Here is a 14,928-nt window from a genome sequence, read left to right as displayed (position 1 = left end):
AGCACAGGGAGGGCAATTGCAGGTAACATTATCATCCTGCTACACCCATCCAGGGAGATGGAGTGGATGGGGCCCTCAACAGAGAGATCACAGTTGCCTCACATTCACAAGCCCTGGTCCTCATGGCGGCTTCAACCACCCCAATATCTGTTTGAGAGACAACAACATAGAACCACATGCTGTAGGAAATGATCAGGTCCGAGACCATCTAGGGAACCTGAACGTGCATAAGCCCACTGGACTTGATGACATACATCTGCAGGACCCAAGGGATTTGGCAGTGGGAATGGCTAAGCCACTATCCATCATATTTGAGAAGTCATGGTAGTGCCAGGAAGTTCCCATTGACTGGAAAAAGGGAAACATAACCCCCATATTTAAAAAGGGTAGAAAAGAAGATCCAGGGGACTATGGGCCCACCAGTCTCCTCTTCCTATCCAGAAGGATAATGGAGCAGATTCTCCTGGAAGCTATGCCAAGGCACATGAAAAATAGGCAGGTGACTTGTGACAGCCAACACAGCTTCACTATGGGCAAATTGTGCCTGACAAATTTAGTGGCCTTCTATGATTACAGCATTACAGCAGTAGTAGAGCTGGGAAGGGTGACTAATGTCATCTACTTGGACTTGAGCAAAGCTTTTGACACTGTCCCACATGACATGCTTGTCTCTAAACTGGCCACTTGGTAGAGAAGGAATTGGTTGGATGGTTGCACTCAGTTGGAGGTAGTGCAAGAAATTAGTATCTTTGACTGAACTGATGTAAAAAACTACCACTGAAAACCAGGTATTCTTGCAGCATGTACACAAAACTACCACTTTGTGATGCCACATACTGCAAATCATGAAGGATTTATTACGCAACTTTTTTTCCCTGATAACATAATGCTTCAACTCAGCAGTGCAAAAATAAAAGAGAAAATGTTAGAGACAAGTGAAGCTAGTGAAGACTGAATTTTATGTCTAGAAGCCAAAGGCCCAAACAATTTCTACAGTACGCTGACACAGATGCCTGTCTGTTTAAAAGGCAGAGCCGTATTACTTCATTCTTCTCACTCCCTTTCTCTCCCTCCTCCTCTTCAGTCCCTCCCCAAGTCAAAGCTCAGTTTTGTATTTTCCATTATACACACTCCAGACTTCTAATAACAAAAGAAAAACAAATTTTTGTCTACACATGTAAATATTACACATGCAAACACATGCAAATTCATGACCTTCCAACTGAAGTATTTGAAAAGGTGTTTGTTCAAATATCCTTTTCTTGTATGTCATCCCTTTTCTAGCATCAAGGGAAGAATCTTCATGTTAACATCATGTCTTTCAGAAATTCTGTAATCATTGGCATGATATATGTCCCCTCTGAAATCAGTGGCGAAATTAATTTCTAATTTCAGCCCAGGTAGGCTTTTATCATAGTGCATCTTCTGAAATATTCTCCATTTCCTACTCTGAAAAGTTTGAGGTCAGGTGATCAGATTATCACAGCAGTTCCTTATTTTGAAGTCCTATTTTTTGTTTGCTTTTTGGGGTTTTTTAAGTTTATAAACCTTGAAGAAAAGCAGCAGTGCAAAGCTAATGAGACTTCCAGAGTTCTGGCACCCAAGTAAGCCTATCACAAGACAACTTAAAATCATTATAATTGATAAATAATAACTGCCAATAAAGTCTAAACTGCTAAGTGGAATTACTGTTTTATTATTTATTTATTATTACACTGCTAAGTGTAATAATAACATTCTAAATAAGACTGTAAGAATTGTTTTCTGATAATTATTTTAAGAGTGTCTTGGCTTCATGTAAGAAAATATTTACCATCATTTTCCTTTGCACTCCAATAGGATTTACACAAACCTGCTATCAAGTCATGTATGTTATTATGTTTTTCTTTTAAAATTTGTATTTTATTATCAGTTGCATTAATAGAGCAATTCTGAAATAAAAGACAGTAAGACAATATTTTCTACATATGATGGAAAAGACTTCTATTTTATTCATATTATGAAATTGACTAAAAATTACAAAATCTGTATAAAATATAAAAAAAAAATTAAAAAATTACTGTTGTTCAAACCACAGTAAGGATTAGTCTGTGACTATCTATAGCCTAGATATCCATGGGATGATATATAAACTACACAATATTAAGGTGAACACTGTTTTAGGAGGTAGTACTTTCTTGGAGAATCTCTTATTTCTTCCTTCTTGAGACTCTACACTAAGCTATTTCAGCTTCCCAATAGAAAACACAACTCAGAGGTTCCAGCTATTTACCACTCTCATTATACCCAACTCCAGGAAACAACAGGAAAGTTTGTTCTTCACTTTTATATGCAAAGGCCTACCAAGAACACTAATTAGCCCATGAGAAGGTTTTTGCTCCTCAGAGCTACCACAGAGAAATAAAAACAAACAAACAAATCCAAACAAACAAAAAAACCCACACAGCAAAAAAACACAGATACAAAAACACCCAACCAAACCCCAAAAAATTAACTCATTATCTGCTGCAAGTAATCAATTCATTAAATTGTTATTTTAACCACTTCATTACATTCACTGGGTTGAGAAGAAACCAAAAAGACTTGAGATGTGCTGCAACATTCTTAGTTTGAAAACTTTTTCCACTGTTTTCAGTGTCATTAATTTTTCTCTTGAAGAAGAGCATTAAATTTTGAAGATGGAGAAATTTGGATTATTTTAATATGTGGTTATATATGAATTCTAAAACCTTTCTCATCAAGTACTGAACTACCTAATGTTTAAAAGCAAACACTTCCTTTGTCTCAGTAAAAAGTTCACCTTTATTTCTAATATACTTTCACAATTTCCCCTTACAGAACACTCCTACAAACTACTAGCACTATAGTGCTATACTATTTTTAACATGCTGGCTTTGCTTTATCCTAACACTCCACAACCTATAATTCTGAACCAGTCCACACAATTTCTAGCCATCCTTGGTCTTTCTACCATGACCCATGAGTAGCTGTCAGGTCTCACCATTTAATCATCTTTAATCAGCTCCTGTGCCATAAAACCAGTCTTTCTGTGGTAGGATCCACATGTGAAATGGATTCATCCAGGCTTTTATCACTATCCTGCAGAACAAGAGATGTGAAGCTGCTTTACTTGAAGGATAAATCTATGCACACATAGAAACACCTTGATTTTGACAGAGCTTCTGCCAGCACAGAAGTACTTTTGTGTAGCTAGCATTATACCAGTTACCTGGGCAAAGTAAGTACACAGTGTCTTTTATTCAAGCAAGTTATTTCAAACGGGACAAGCACCACCAGCCCTGCCAGACAATAGTGATATTATTGTTCTGGTAGGAAGACCAAATGTAGCCCTATCCAGGGAGAATGTGTCTTAAGCAAACAAACCTGCCATCCAGCCTCAAGGGCTGGCTTGAGCCCTAAATCAGGTGCAGCATCAGGACTTGCCCTTTCCTCATTTGAAATGATAAATATTCATACCAGCAAAGCACAGCTTTTGTTTTTAAATCACTGTGCTATTGCTCAACCTTATAGTTTACACTTTTATTCCTAATTTTTGCTGTTTGCTAAATTCCTTACAATTTGTCAACATATTCTGGCCCAGATATAGCCACAACATGTGTTAGAAGCCTCCTTTCCTGAATTGGTTTTTTTTTTCCCTTTGACATAATTTCTCTTCCCAAAATTACATCAATAATACAAAAATCATCCATTTAAAATGAAAACTGTTTTGAAATGACATGCTTAATAAAAGCATTCTAAGTCCAGTAGTCCTTACAGATGTGAAATAATTGCTGAAGCTAATATGAACCAGCAATGGCTGTATTTTTCAACAGCTCTGAGCTATATACATGTGGATCCTTTTGTAACAGTTTGGTACTAAACCTAAGAATGGCTTCTCTAGATTGCAGATTAAATGGTAAACAAAATTTGTATTTTTTTTTTAAATGTAAAATAAATTTGGTTTTCCACAAGAAAGAATACACCACCATTAAAGATATTTCAAATATTGAAGACCACGTGTAATATTCCACAAGGAGGTGGAAGGGAACTTGTAATCAAATTGGACTTTATTTAATTAATTTCAAGTTATTGCCTTGATGAGTCATAGAAATTTTCATCAAAGGGATATTCATCTGGCACTGATGTATCTAAATATATTAAGTAAAAGCTTTCTGTTCATCAATTATGAAACTTGAAAGTGCTGTTTAACCAGGAAGTATCTATAAATTACATTGTCCAGGACAATAAAACTGTCATCAGTGCAAACTTTGTCCTTTAGCATCTTTTAATTTATGTAAAGAAAACCTGAACATGCCCTGAAGCAACTACTTTCATTCAAAATGGGTTTATGTTAGCGATTTACACAAAACAGATTCCCCGCATAAATACATTAAGATTTTCAAATTTCACAGGTGTGATACACTTCTATTACAGAAATAATCAAGTACATTTTCAAGGCCTTGAATCACATGCAGGTTTCTGTATGATTTAAAGATGATTTAAAGACACTTGGGTTTATACAATCAGCAAAAACAACACTAGCACAAATGCAGTTGTTTGTGCCAGTAATTTTGCAATATTTCAGAAGTTATAGCTTGATTTCAAGGTTCAGAATATCACTCAGAAAAATTTTAAAGTTATTACCATTAAGTGATACCAGGAAAAATAAAAGAGGAAAAAAAAGCAAACTTGTTTTTTGTTTTTATAGGTAGGAATATGTACTGCTATTGGATTGTACATTTTTGTATATATCAGATGCAGGACAAAATATTAGTACCCTATTATTAAAATGCTTTATAAAGAACCATAAATATGCATACCTCAATATAAATATGTATACCTCAACATTAATCATCTCAGCCATGTATGCAGATGCTTTTTTTGCTGCTGCTCAGATTCATTACAATTTGTCTGCCGCATAAGCTGATGCCTCTAAGACCATCCTGCAACAACATTCAATGGTTTGTTTACCAAAGGGATGTTTCCAAAGAGCACTGTTGCACTGATGATGTTATGGTGATTATCTATAGCTACTGCAATTAAATACAAAACCAACACCATGTGTTATAACTTGTCCTTTTTTTCTTTTCATTTCCAGTTTATGAGTGGCCTTTTCTATTTTATTCTAAAAAAAGAAAATCAGACCCTAGCCTACACATTCAAATGAACTTACTATTTTTAGCACATTTATTCCACACAATCTAGTCAACAAAAAACAGCATGAAATAATAAGATTTTTTTTAGTTTTGGCCACTCTTCAACATGTTGACTGAAACAAGGCTTTCTACTTTTGTTCAGACCTAGTTTTTGAAATTTTAAACACAATTCTGTCACATGAACATAAATGTAAAAAAGTGGAAGATTCTACTATTAACATTTTGCTATTTTGAAGCAACTTTCAAACAAGCATACACTGTGATTTTATAGCCACTTGGGTAAGTTTTCACTACGACAACAAAAACCACATTTGTTTCTTTGGAGTCATTGACTGCTTAAGTCTTTGAAACAATACTGTCGCTCTATACATCAAAAAATTATTTCAAGAAACTGAGGAAATACTACATAAACAACTTCAAGAAAAGAAAAAACAGGGAAATTTTAGCACGCTTATTTTAATCAGGTGAAACAGTGACTAAGTTTGAATGAATTGTTAGAAGCCCCCAGTGAACAGACCAAGCTGTTACTGACAATGACTAAATGATTCCTATGATTACATTACCTCAAGTCATGGTGAGGTGATGTGAACATCTGGCTTTCCAGTGTAGATCTTAACACAATCTTTTAATAAAATCCATCTTCATAAGAGCCACTGAGGACTATTACTTTCATAATATAACTTGCATGCAATTATTCAGTATAACTGTTATTTATTCTGGCACTCACATATCATTGAAAAGCTGTACAAAAGTCCTGTGGTTTTCAATCTTTCTATCTACTTTCCTTTATTCATGTTGTACCAACAACATCTGCCCCCTCCTAACAGTTTTTATAACCTTTTAATTTTGATTGGTATGTTTTGAGGTGTGCATGAAGTTTCTGGTGTTGTGTTGGAAGTATTAACCCCCATGCTACAGACACAATGTTAAATTTACTTACACTACAGTTACTGTGATCAGTCATTGCGAAGTGCATATGTGCATTATACATTTGAAGGGAAGTGCCTGTAAGGACTGCACTCAATTTCACGTCTTCTCATGTTCTGAGATGGGACATCCTAGGAGTATGTACCAATAACACAGCAGAAATTGGCAGTGTCAGGAAACTAGGCACAAGATGTTTCAGCTTACTCAGTCCAAAAATGCTTGATTTTGGCTTTTTTCCCTGATAAAAAGGACAACTCTGGTAATGATAGCTGCCAGAAGTACAAATTTCTGATGTTTGCCATTGTTCCCAGTAGAAAACAAGTCTATTGGCAGAATACCAACCATACAATAGAGCTGTGTCCAGATCATATGTGGTTAGCTTTCAACAACCTACTCAAACATGAAAAGCTGACAGCACAAAAACTTTATGAATGCCTTGTTTATCTAGAACATGCAAGTATTGTACTCACAAGATCTGCACTACTGCTTCCAGAGTACCAGGAGAACCACCACAGAGCAGTATCTAGCATTTATAATGCATAGAACAGACTTGTAGCACCACCTCACTTGAAAAGGGACATTTGGGGACCACATTACCGGCTCCTGTAGGTGATTCAAGACAGCTTAATTAAATGCTTATTTGACCAGCATTTTTCTGAGGTGAAGACACATGTTCTGTGTACCTCTAGAATCCAGAAACTAAACTACTGTTATGCTTCCTGCACTGCCAGAACTACCAAAGATTTTGGGTGTCAGTAGGAATAGGCAGCACGTAAAGCTTTTCCAGAAATGCATGGCATCTGTCTGCCTATTTGCAGGCAGAATAAATGAAAAACACCCAGCTTTTTTCAGATTTATCTAGATAGCTTCACAGTTCCTGCTTTTACAAAGGGAATATCAATATCCAAGCATCAGTCAGACCTCACACTCATAAGTATGGTTCTATCATCCAACTGTCAATGATGTGTCTACTACAGCTCTCGAAGTGACTAGGAGTGGCTATTAACAGGTTAGCATACATTGCAAATTTATTCACAGGAGACTTAGGATTTTTCTTTTTTTCTTTAATTTTCTGTTTCTTGAGCCTTTTTCTTTACATGCCTGGAGTGAGACACCTGAAGTATATAAGTACTATTATTTTCTTAGATTCCCAGAGATGAGACCTCTTGCTGGACTCAGGAGGGTTTGCATAACAGATGTGTTAGCACAGGTTGACTTGTTTCATGCAGCAGCCAGTTTTGGTATGCAGCACAAAGATCCTATAAAATTTGTAAGTTGTGCACTATACCTCATGCCCTGTGATATGCATGAGACCAGAAACAGCAGCAGCAATGGAGTCATATCCACCTCTCTGAACCACTGGACCAGTCTGACCATAACCTAAAAGAGAAACAGAACAGTTAGTAATTCAAGCAAGGACAATTACAACGTAAACAATTATTGCTCCTCAGCTTTTGTTAACAAGCTGTCCAGATTGTACAACCAATGAATGCTGTTGTATTCTATTTAGTCCTGCACATTTTTAAAGTAAAGTTGGATTTATCCTCTGTGGGTTGAGAATGTGTTTGATCTTAATTCTAGACAGACTTGTATCCCTGCTATGTTTCATTCCTTTGGGATAAAATTTCCTTTTTAATTCACTGTGTCAGCTGAGGTTGGACTCAGATGTTATTTCAGAGAATCTACAGTATCTCTACAGACCTACAATTGCTGTCCAACAGCACCCATCTTGCCTGTGTTATCTACACTCGGCTGTAAGGATACCTTGAATACCCCAAATGATACTAAAATCATGACACTATGGTTTAGACACATGTATTACTCCCCACCTCATTTCTGTTACTTTATTCTGTATCTAAACAGAGTTACCTTCAAAATAAAACATTGTTTACAAGAGATGGCAAGGCTTCAGCAAGTACATACAATCTGTTTGCCGAGAGTTAGCACCAACAAAATCCAAAATACTGAGAATTTTTACTGATCTACCTAAATACAGTTTTGTTCAGCTGTATAATTAACTTAAAATAAACAGCTGTAGCTAGAAGGATGCTGTCTTACTTTTCTTTGCTATAGTAATCATGTTCTTCCAACAACAACCACAAAATCTTCCAATTGAGGACGTCTTGCAGAAGCAGCTGAGGAGGTCACTGGAACCAGTGACCACCATCATAGAGGGTAGAAGTCAACAGGGAAGGAGCAACATATTTGATTGATAGTTTCTACTAGTTCTAATAATGGCAGAGCCCTCAATAATCAGATTTAATCATTTGTCCTCCTCAAAAGAGGAAGCACATTTGAAGCTATTTTAATGCTTTCTTTTCTGATACCTCTAAGAGAAATCCCTTGGAGCAGTTAGAAGATATTTGTCACAGACAAATAACTGTAGTTTTAAAGCAACATTTCTGTTTAATTCTTACCTGTGAGGACAATATTAGAATTACATTATATCAACATATACTGCAAGGCAAAAATTCCTGAGTGTCCTAAATTTCTTTTCATAATTTGCCTGGAAAAATCTTCTCCATATACAGGCAGTCTGTTCAGTAGACATGACAGTCTAAACATTGGCTTTGTGAATTAAAGCAGACAATTAAAAATCATTTTTCATTGAGGTAATCTACCTCAGTTCCTCCACTTGGGTTGATGCTGTTATGTGCATAATTCATAAATCACTCCTAATGCATAATATGAGAAGATTACAATGACTGTGATCTGCAGTTAAAGCACTTTGTTACTCCAATTGATAAACCATACCAAGCAAAACGATATCCACTTACCACAAAGATTTCCCCACTATACCACAAACTATCTCAATTGCCTGATCTTCTTCTGGAGACATGAGAAACGTGTTGTGCAAAGCTATGGAGGAAATCAACTTCTACACTCAGTGTCACAGGGAATAGCAGAATACTACAGCCAGTTCACTGACTTTATCAATGTAGCTTCAAAACTAACATTTTGCAAGAAAAAAGTATTTTTTTACTTTTCTTATGGTCAAGAGTGTGTCACTACTCACAAGAGAGAAGATTAACCAGTTTGGCCAACTTTATTTGAAATCTGACAACAATTTCGAGATCCCAAAGAGAACTCACGGCATTTCCTCTCATATTTACACTCTTAAGTTTACAGCAAAGAACAGGGTATTCAAATATAAGAGGACTAGCAAATAAAATATTCTGGATCCACCCAAAAATGTTCCAAAGAGCTCTAACTAGGCATATACCATTATCTCATTGGAATGAACTGTAGAATTAAAACCAGTTAAGTGTGTGGGGCCACTTCAAAAACAAAATCTTGCTCAATAAAAAAAGTACTCAAAACAACTTTAATTGAATAGTGAAAAGCATATTGAAGTAAGTGAGAAGTTACGTACTGGCCTCAATTGCTAACAAAGAAAAGACATCTCAACACGTCTACTCACACAAATGTTTTCATAAACAGCGAACATCTGAAAATTAAACATTTACTATGTAGACAGAACAACTATACAACACTTTGCAATGCTCCTCTGGTAAGGACAAATATCCATCCCTCAAACACTGAATTCAAGAACGATGACAGGCAACAAGATCTGCATTTTTCTAGAGGAGTTTCACAAATAAAATTTTTAAACTCCTTTTCACACATTGTAACAGCCAGGTTTCAAAATAAAAGGTATTATTTAATGGCTTTCTGGTAAATATTAGAACTGATATGGAGTGTTTAATTAGTCTTCATAGGTCACAATAGATTAAAAAGAAAAAAAGACATAATTCTGCTTTTGATCTGAATTCTGAGGGGACAAAGGTAGTATGGGAAGAAAATTTGTTGTCATTGGAAATTGTTTTCCTCAGGAATTACAGATATACCAGATTCCTGCAGGAAAAAGTAGAATTAAGTGAGAAATAGCTATTGCTAAAAATGAAAGATTTCATTATCCAGACAAAAATCAAAGGCTGAACATTATTTTCACAGTCAATGGAACAACCCAGTGGAGATGTTTTAGAAATAACTATGAACACAAACACAAAATCTTGAAGAAGAGCCAAAAATTACATTCAGAGAATATTCAGCTTGGTACACAGATAACAGTAACTATAATATATACATATGTACATATACATGTGTACATATATACATAAATATGTAAAATAACTCACTAAAGATAAAAATAGGACCTAAAGTTTATGTTTGTCTGAATACCCTGTGTTCTCTCATACTTAATTCTGTGTGAAAAGTGTACGTTTGCAGTTACACTCTCAAACTTAAATATAGGCTCCTGTTAAAAATAGGCTCCTGTTTAAATACAATGAAAAATACTTTAGGGTAAAAACATAATCCCAGTTGAATACAGAGAGAATAGATTTAACAGTGATGGTTAACAGTGATTACTCAGAAAGTAAGATAAGGCAGATTATTACACCCCTGTTCCCTTTTAGTGAAGCTTATCACCATAAGCTCCAGTCAGTATTTAAATAGTCTCTACCAGTAAAGAATTTATTATAGATCCCTAAACCCAGTGTAGATATTTTTATTTTGGGGAATAGATTTCAGAGAGACAAAAGAATTTAAATTTTAATTTAATTAAACTAAGTGTTTTCTAAATCATTTCAGCTTGACAGGCAGCTGCCTAGATTCTAAATCTCATGTAACCTTTAGATTCGTGTAAAACAGAATCTGCAAGGAACAAAACAAAGTTGCACCACACTAAACCCCTATTCAGCTCCCAAAATCCCCATTCTATACCTTGCAGGAGGAAGACATGATTTCTTCTGATACCTCTCACATCCTCATGTGTCTAGAATTCAAAATGGTTGCAGTATGAGCCGGTGTTCTCTACTGCAAAATGTACACCAGTTCCAGAATCAAACCAAGCACAAGACAATAACCCCCAGTTAGATCTCCAAGTCCTTCCTAAATACTGTCATTGTCAAAGCATTATTTAATCTGCATAGCAAGGTTTTGAAATTGCCACAAACAGAATCACACGGAATCACAGAATGGGTGGGGTTGGAAGGGACCACAATGGGTCATTTGGTCCAACCTCCCTGCTCAAGAAGGGTCGTCCTAGAGCACATAGCACAGGATTGTGTCCAGATGGTTTTTGAATATCTGCAGTGAGGGTGACTCCACACCCTTTCTGGGCCATTTTTTCCTGTGCTTGGTCACCAGCACAGTCAAGAACTTGTTCCTCATGTTCAGGGGGAACTTCCTGTGTATCAATTTCTTCCTGTTGCCTTATCTCCTGTTGCTTGGCACCATCAAGAGCCTGGCTCCATTCTCTTGGTATCACCCCATCAGGTGCTTAGAGACATTGATGAAGTCCCCTCTCAGTTGTCTCTTCCCAAGGCTGAACAGGCCCAGTTCCCACAGCCTGTCCTTGTACAAGAGATGCTCCAGTACCTTAATCACCTTTATAGCCCTCCAGTGGCCACACTCCAGGAGCTCCATGTCCCTGTTTTACTGAGGAGCCCAGAACTAGACACAGCACTCCAGATGTGCCTCACCAGGGCTGAGTAGAGGGTCAGGATCACCTCCCTCCACCTGCTGGCAATGCTCTTCCTAATGCACCCGAGGAGACCATTGGCCTTCTTGGCCACAGGGGCTCACTGCTGGCTCATGGACAGCTTGTTGTCCACCAGGACCCACAGGTCCTTCTCCACAGAGCTGCTTTCCAGCAGTTTGGCCTCCAGCCTGGACTGGTGCAGGGGGTTATTCCTCCCCAGGCAACCACTAAAGGAGCATTTGCTTATTCAGCACAATCACACCTCAATCTTCCTGTTCTGACCCTGCAGCCAAGTCTATCTTCTACATAAGACAATGTGGAAACTTTTACTCTTTGGGTGTGAGTAGCAGTGGCTACTTGTCAACTTAAGGGAAATATGGGAAAAACACAGGCATTTACAAAGCAATGCCACAGCTTTCCACCAGCAGTCCAGTACCCTTAGCTCAAACATGAAGGAAGGGACTTTAACCAATTGGAAAGTTCTAAAAAACAGAAGATGCTAAATAGAGGCAGTAAAAATATTTTTTACATGAAAAGTTTTAAAGAATTTTCTCAACCAAGATCTCCACTATCACTCCTTGTTTGTCTGCAGCACTACATAGTGTATGAATATTCAAAATTAGACATGCTTAATGTGACATTAAAAAATTGATATCTCTCTGCTCTTGCATCTACTTTTCTTTTAATATTTGGGTAAATATGACAAAGTTTTATAAAATAAGGTTGTTACTATGTAATAATGGAGCTCACAGCTGTTCTAAAATGTCTCCAGCTGTTTGATGACCAAACCTTTGATATGGAGCAACAAGACTTAAGGTGCCTAAAAATATTTATCTAGCAAAACTGAAAAATAATCACATCAAGACAAACAGTAAATTATAATAGCACTAAGATACTCATCACTGGCTGGAGGCACTGCAGAAGTAACTTTATGCAAGACACTAATTGCAGCTGACTGAGGATTTTTTTCATGAAATGAAATTTCATTAGTTTCATTCATGAATTGAAGCATATAAATTTCCTGTGAATATTGGCAATATATAATTTAATTTAATTCCAATTAAATGTAAGAGTGAGATTGTTGCTATTATCTGATTAAATTTGGATTAATAAACCACAATTCCCGACAAATGGAAAGACTAAAAGTATTTTTTTCTCCCAGATTTTTCTAATTAAATCAAACACACACATTAAAAATAAAAAAAAAAGAAGAAAAAAAAAAGAAAAAAATACATTCTTCAATGGGAAATAAATCTTAGCTACTTTTCAAGGGTTGGTGGGATATTCCTCCATGATGAAAGGGGGCCAGTTATTCTGAAACATGGAAGGTATATCTAACACAACAAAGCTTATAGTTCTGGACTTAGTGTGCAGGAGCCATGTGATGGCACTCAAGGTTTGGAACATAATACAGGAAAAATTATAATACTTTCAGGCATCATATGGGAAAAAAGTTTGGGGGAAAAAAAATAACATGTCATAACAAACTACTGTTAGTTTATCCACTTTGAAATGGTCAATATATTTATCACATAAGAGAGACATAATTTGCCTTACAATCCGCTCTAAATGATTCTGTTCTGAGACACAGAAATAAATATTATGAAGCGAGAAAGGTCAGGCTGAAGATTACGAAGAAAGTAATAACAGTAAAAGTTGCTGGACTACACAAAAGTGTTACTATCCAAATTGCCGTATGTTCAAAAATGTCACACTAAATACAAAAATGCTAGCAAAAAAACCCCAACCCAAACCTGTTTTCAGAAAAAAACTCTGTTAGAAAAACAGACCGATGTGTTCTTACTGTTTTAACTTTCTAATACCATGTCAGCTACCACACAGCTTTATTACATTTTTGCCAGATGACAGTGGGATTTTTAGATACATTTATGGAAGACATTCTGCATAAATTTTTAGAAAGCAGGCAAGACAATTAAACAACTTTGTTTCAGACAAAGTTTCATGTGTCTGTAGGTTCTATGCTATTCCAAGTTGTGTACAGAGCACACATTTGGATACCCTATTTCCTTGCCTACGGGTTACTGATGATACGATGACAGAATTCCTAATATGTATAAAAAACAATTCATTTTGGCTAGGAGCTGCCTGAAAGCATCTGGGATAAACAGGCACTGCTGTGTTGCAATATCATCACTTTAGGGACAATCACTCTAAAAGAAGTATTTTTACGTCGGTTAGTTTAGATTCATTTGGGATTTTTATGAAGATTAACAAAAATGTTTCTACATTTCTCAGCTTGTTGTGTATTTGATTTGTATTTCATGAAATTTAACAGCCCAGAATAGTGGGTCACAAACAATTTGCACCTTCAAAAAAACAACTGAGAAAGTAGTAAATCTCACAAAATTACTAAATGCACAGAAACTCGAAAGGGGAAACGAAAACTCATTCAACACCTGAAATTGCTATTCTCACTTCTCCAACACAACGTGCTTTCAAGCTAATGATGGCCTCATAATTAGATCCTACAGGACAGCCCGAGTATGATTTTCTGTGTCATAAAAAGAAAGGTCAGCATTTCTCATTATGACCTGTGTTCAAAATATTTGTATCACATGCAAGAGAAAAACAAAAGCCATAATTTCTGCACTTCTTCATGATTTGATAGCATGATAAAACTTTATAAGGCCAAATATAAAACACATTGAACTAAAAGGATAGGGAAAACCAACACGGAGACATGTTGTCAACACAGACCAATTCCCTGTAGTTCAATTCCCAGATGACAAATGACATTACAAAGTCAGGCTGTATAGGTTATTCTGAGCAAAACATAGAAAAATATGTTCAACATAGGCATTTCTACAAATAGGAACTAAACATTGTCACAAATTCAATCCAGATAGATGGCTATCCCTGCTGAATAACAAATTAATGAGAAACACCTTTTGGCTTGTTCTACTGCCAAAAGAAAATATTCAATTAAAGACAGCTTACATCTTTACTTAATAAAGATTAATGAAACAAGCAGAAGAACACAAGCAATTCTCTGTGATGACAAAAGCCAAAGTCTAACAGACGCATTATATGAAACTTTGCAGTGTCAGAGCTGCCAAATGCGTTAGCAAAACGAGTAACGACTTTCAGAAAATGCTTGCCATGTGTTGGTCAGAAGGAAAGGAAGTACAACTTCCTGAATAGGCAGGCTTACAGGAGATCAGAAGAGATACAAGAAAGGTGAAGTCAGAGCAAACTGTCAAGAGAGATGAAAGGATGTTAAAAAAAATAAAAAAGCCTTAAGTCAGCAAGCATAAAATCTGACCAATCTGATAAAAACATTTCATTTCCCAACTGATGACTGCGAAAGCAATAGTTATTGCTTTTACACATGTTGATTTA

At 36.2% G+C, this 14,928-nt stretch overlaps 1 protein-coding gene across 4 annotated transcripts in view; it reads right to left on the bottom strand.

Annotated features, from left to right (window-relative positions):
- The window catches only part of SUGCT (succinyl-CoA:glutarate-CoA transferase), a 317,421-nt gene that overhangs the window by 272,768 nt on the left and 29,725 nt on the right, over positions 1 to 14,928 (bottom strand). For all 4 annotated transcript variants that reach the window (XM_014258689.2, XM_005529930.3, XM_014258688.2 and 1 more), the window contains one exon: positions 7,372 to 7,463. In XM_014258689.2, the coding sequence (XP_014114164.2) occupies positions 7,372 to 7,463 (92 nt within the window). The remainder of the gene's footprint in view (positions 1 to 7,371; positions 7,464 to 14,928) is intronic.

Source organism: Pseudopodoces humilis, chromosome 1, assembly GCF_049639895.1.
Source record: "Pseudopodoces humilis isolate 2021_Gansu_Grassland_sample_001 chromosome 1, ASM4963989v1, whole genome shotgun sequence".
Lineage (NCBI taxonomy): Eukaryota > Metazoa > Chordata > Aves > Passeriformes > Paridae > Pseudopodoces > Pseudopodoces humilis.
The sequence above is the reverse complement of the archived record's forward strand: the minus strand, read 5'-3'. Positions and strand labels throughout refer to the sequence as shown.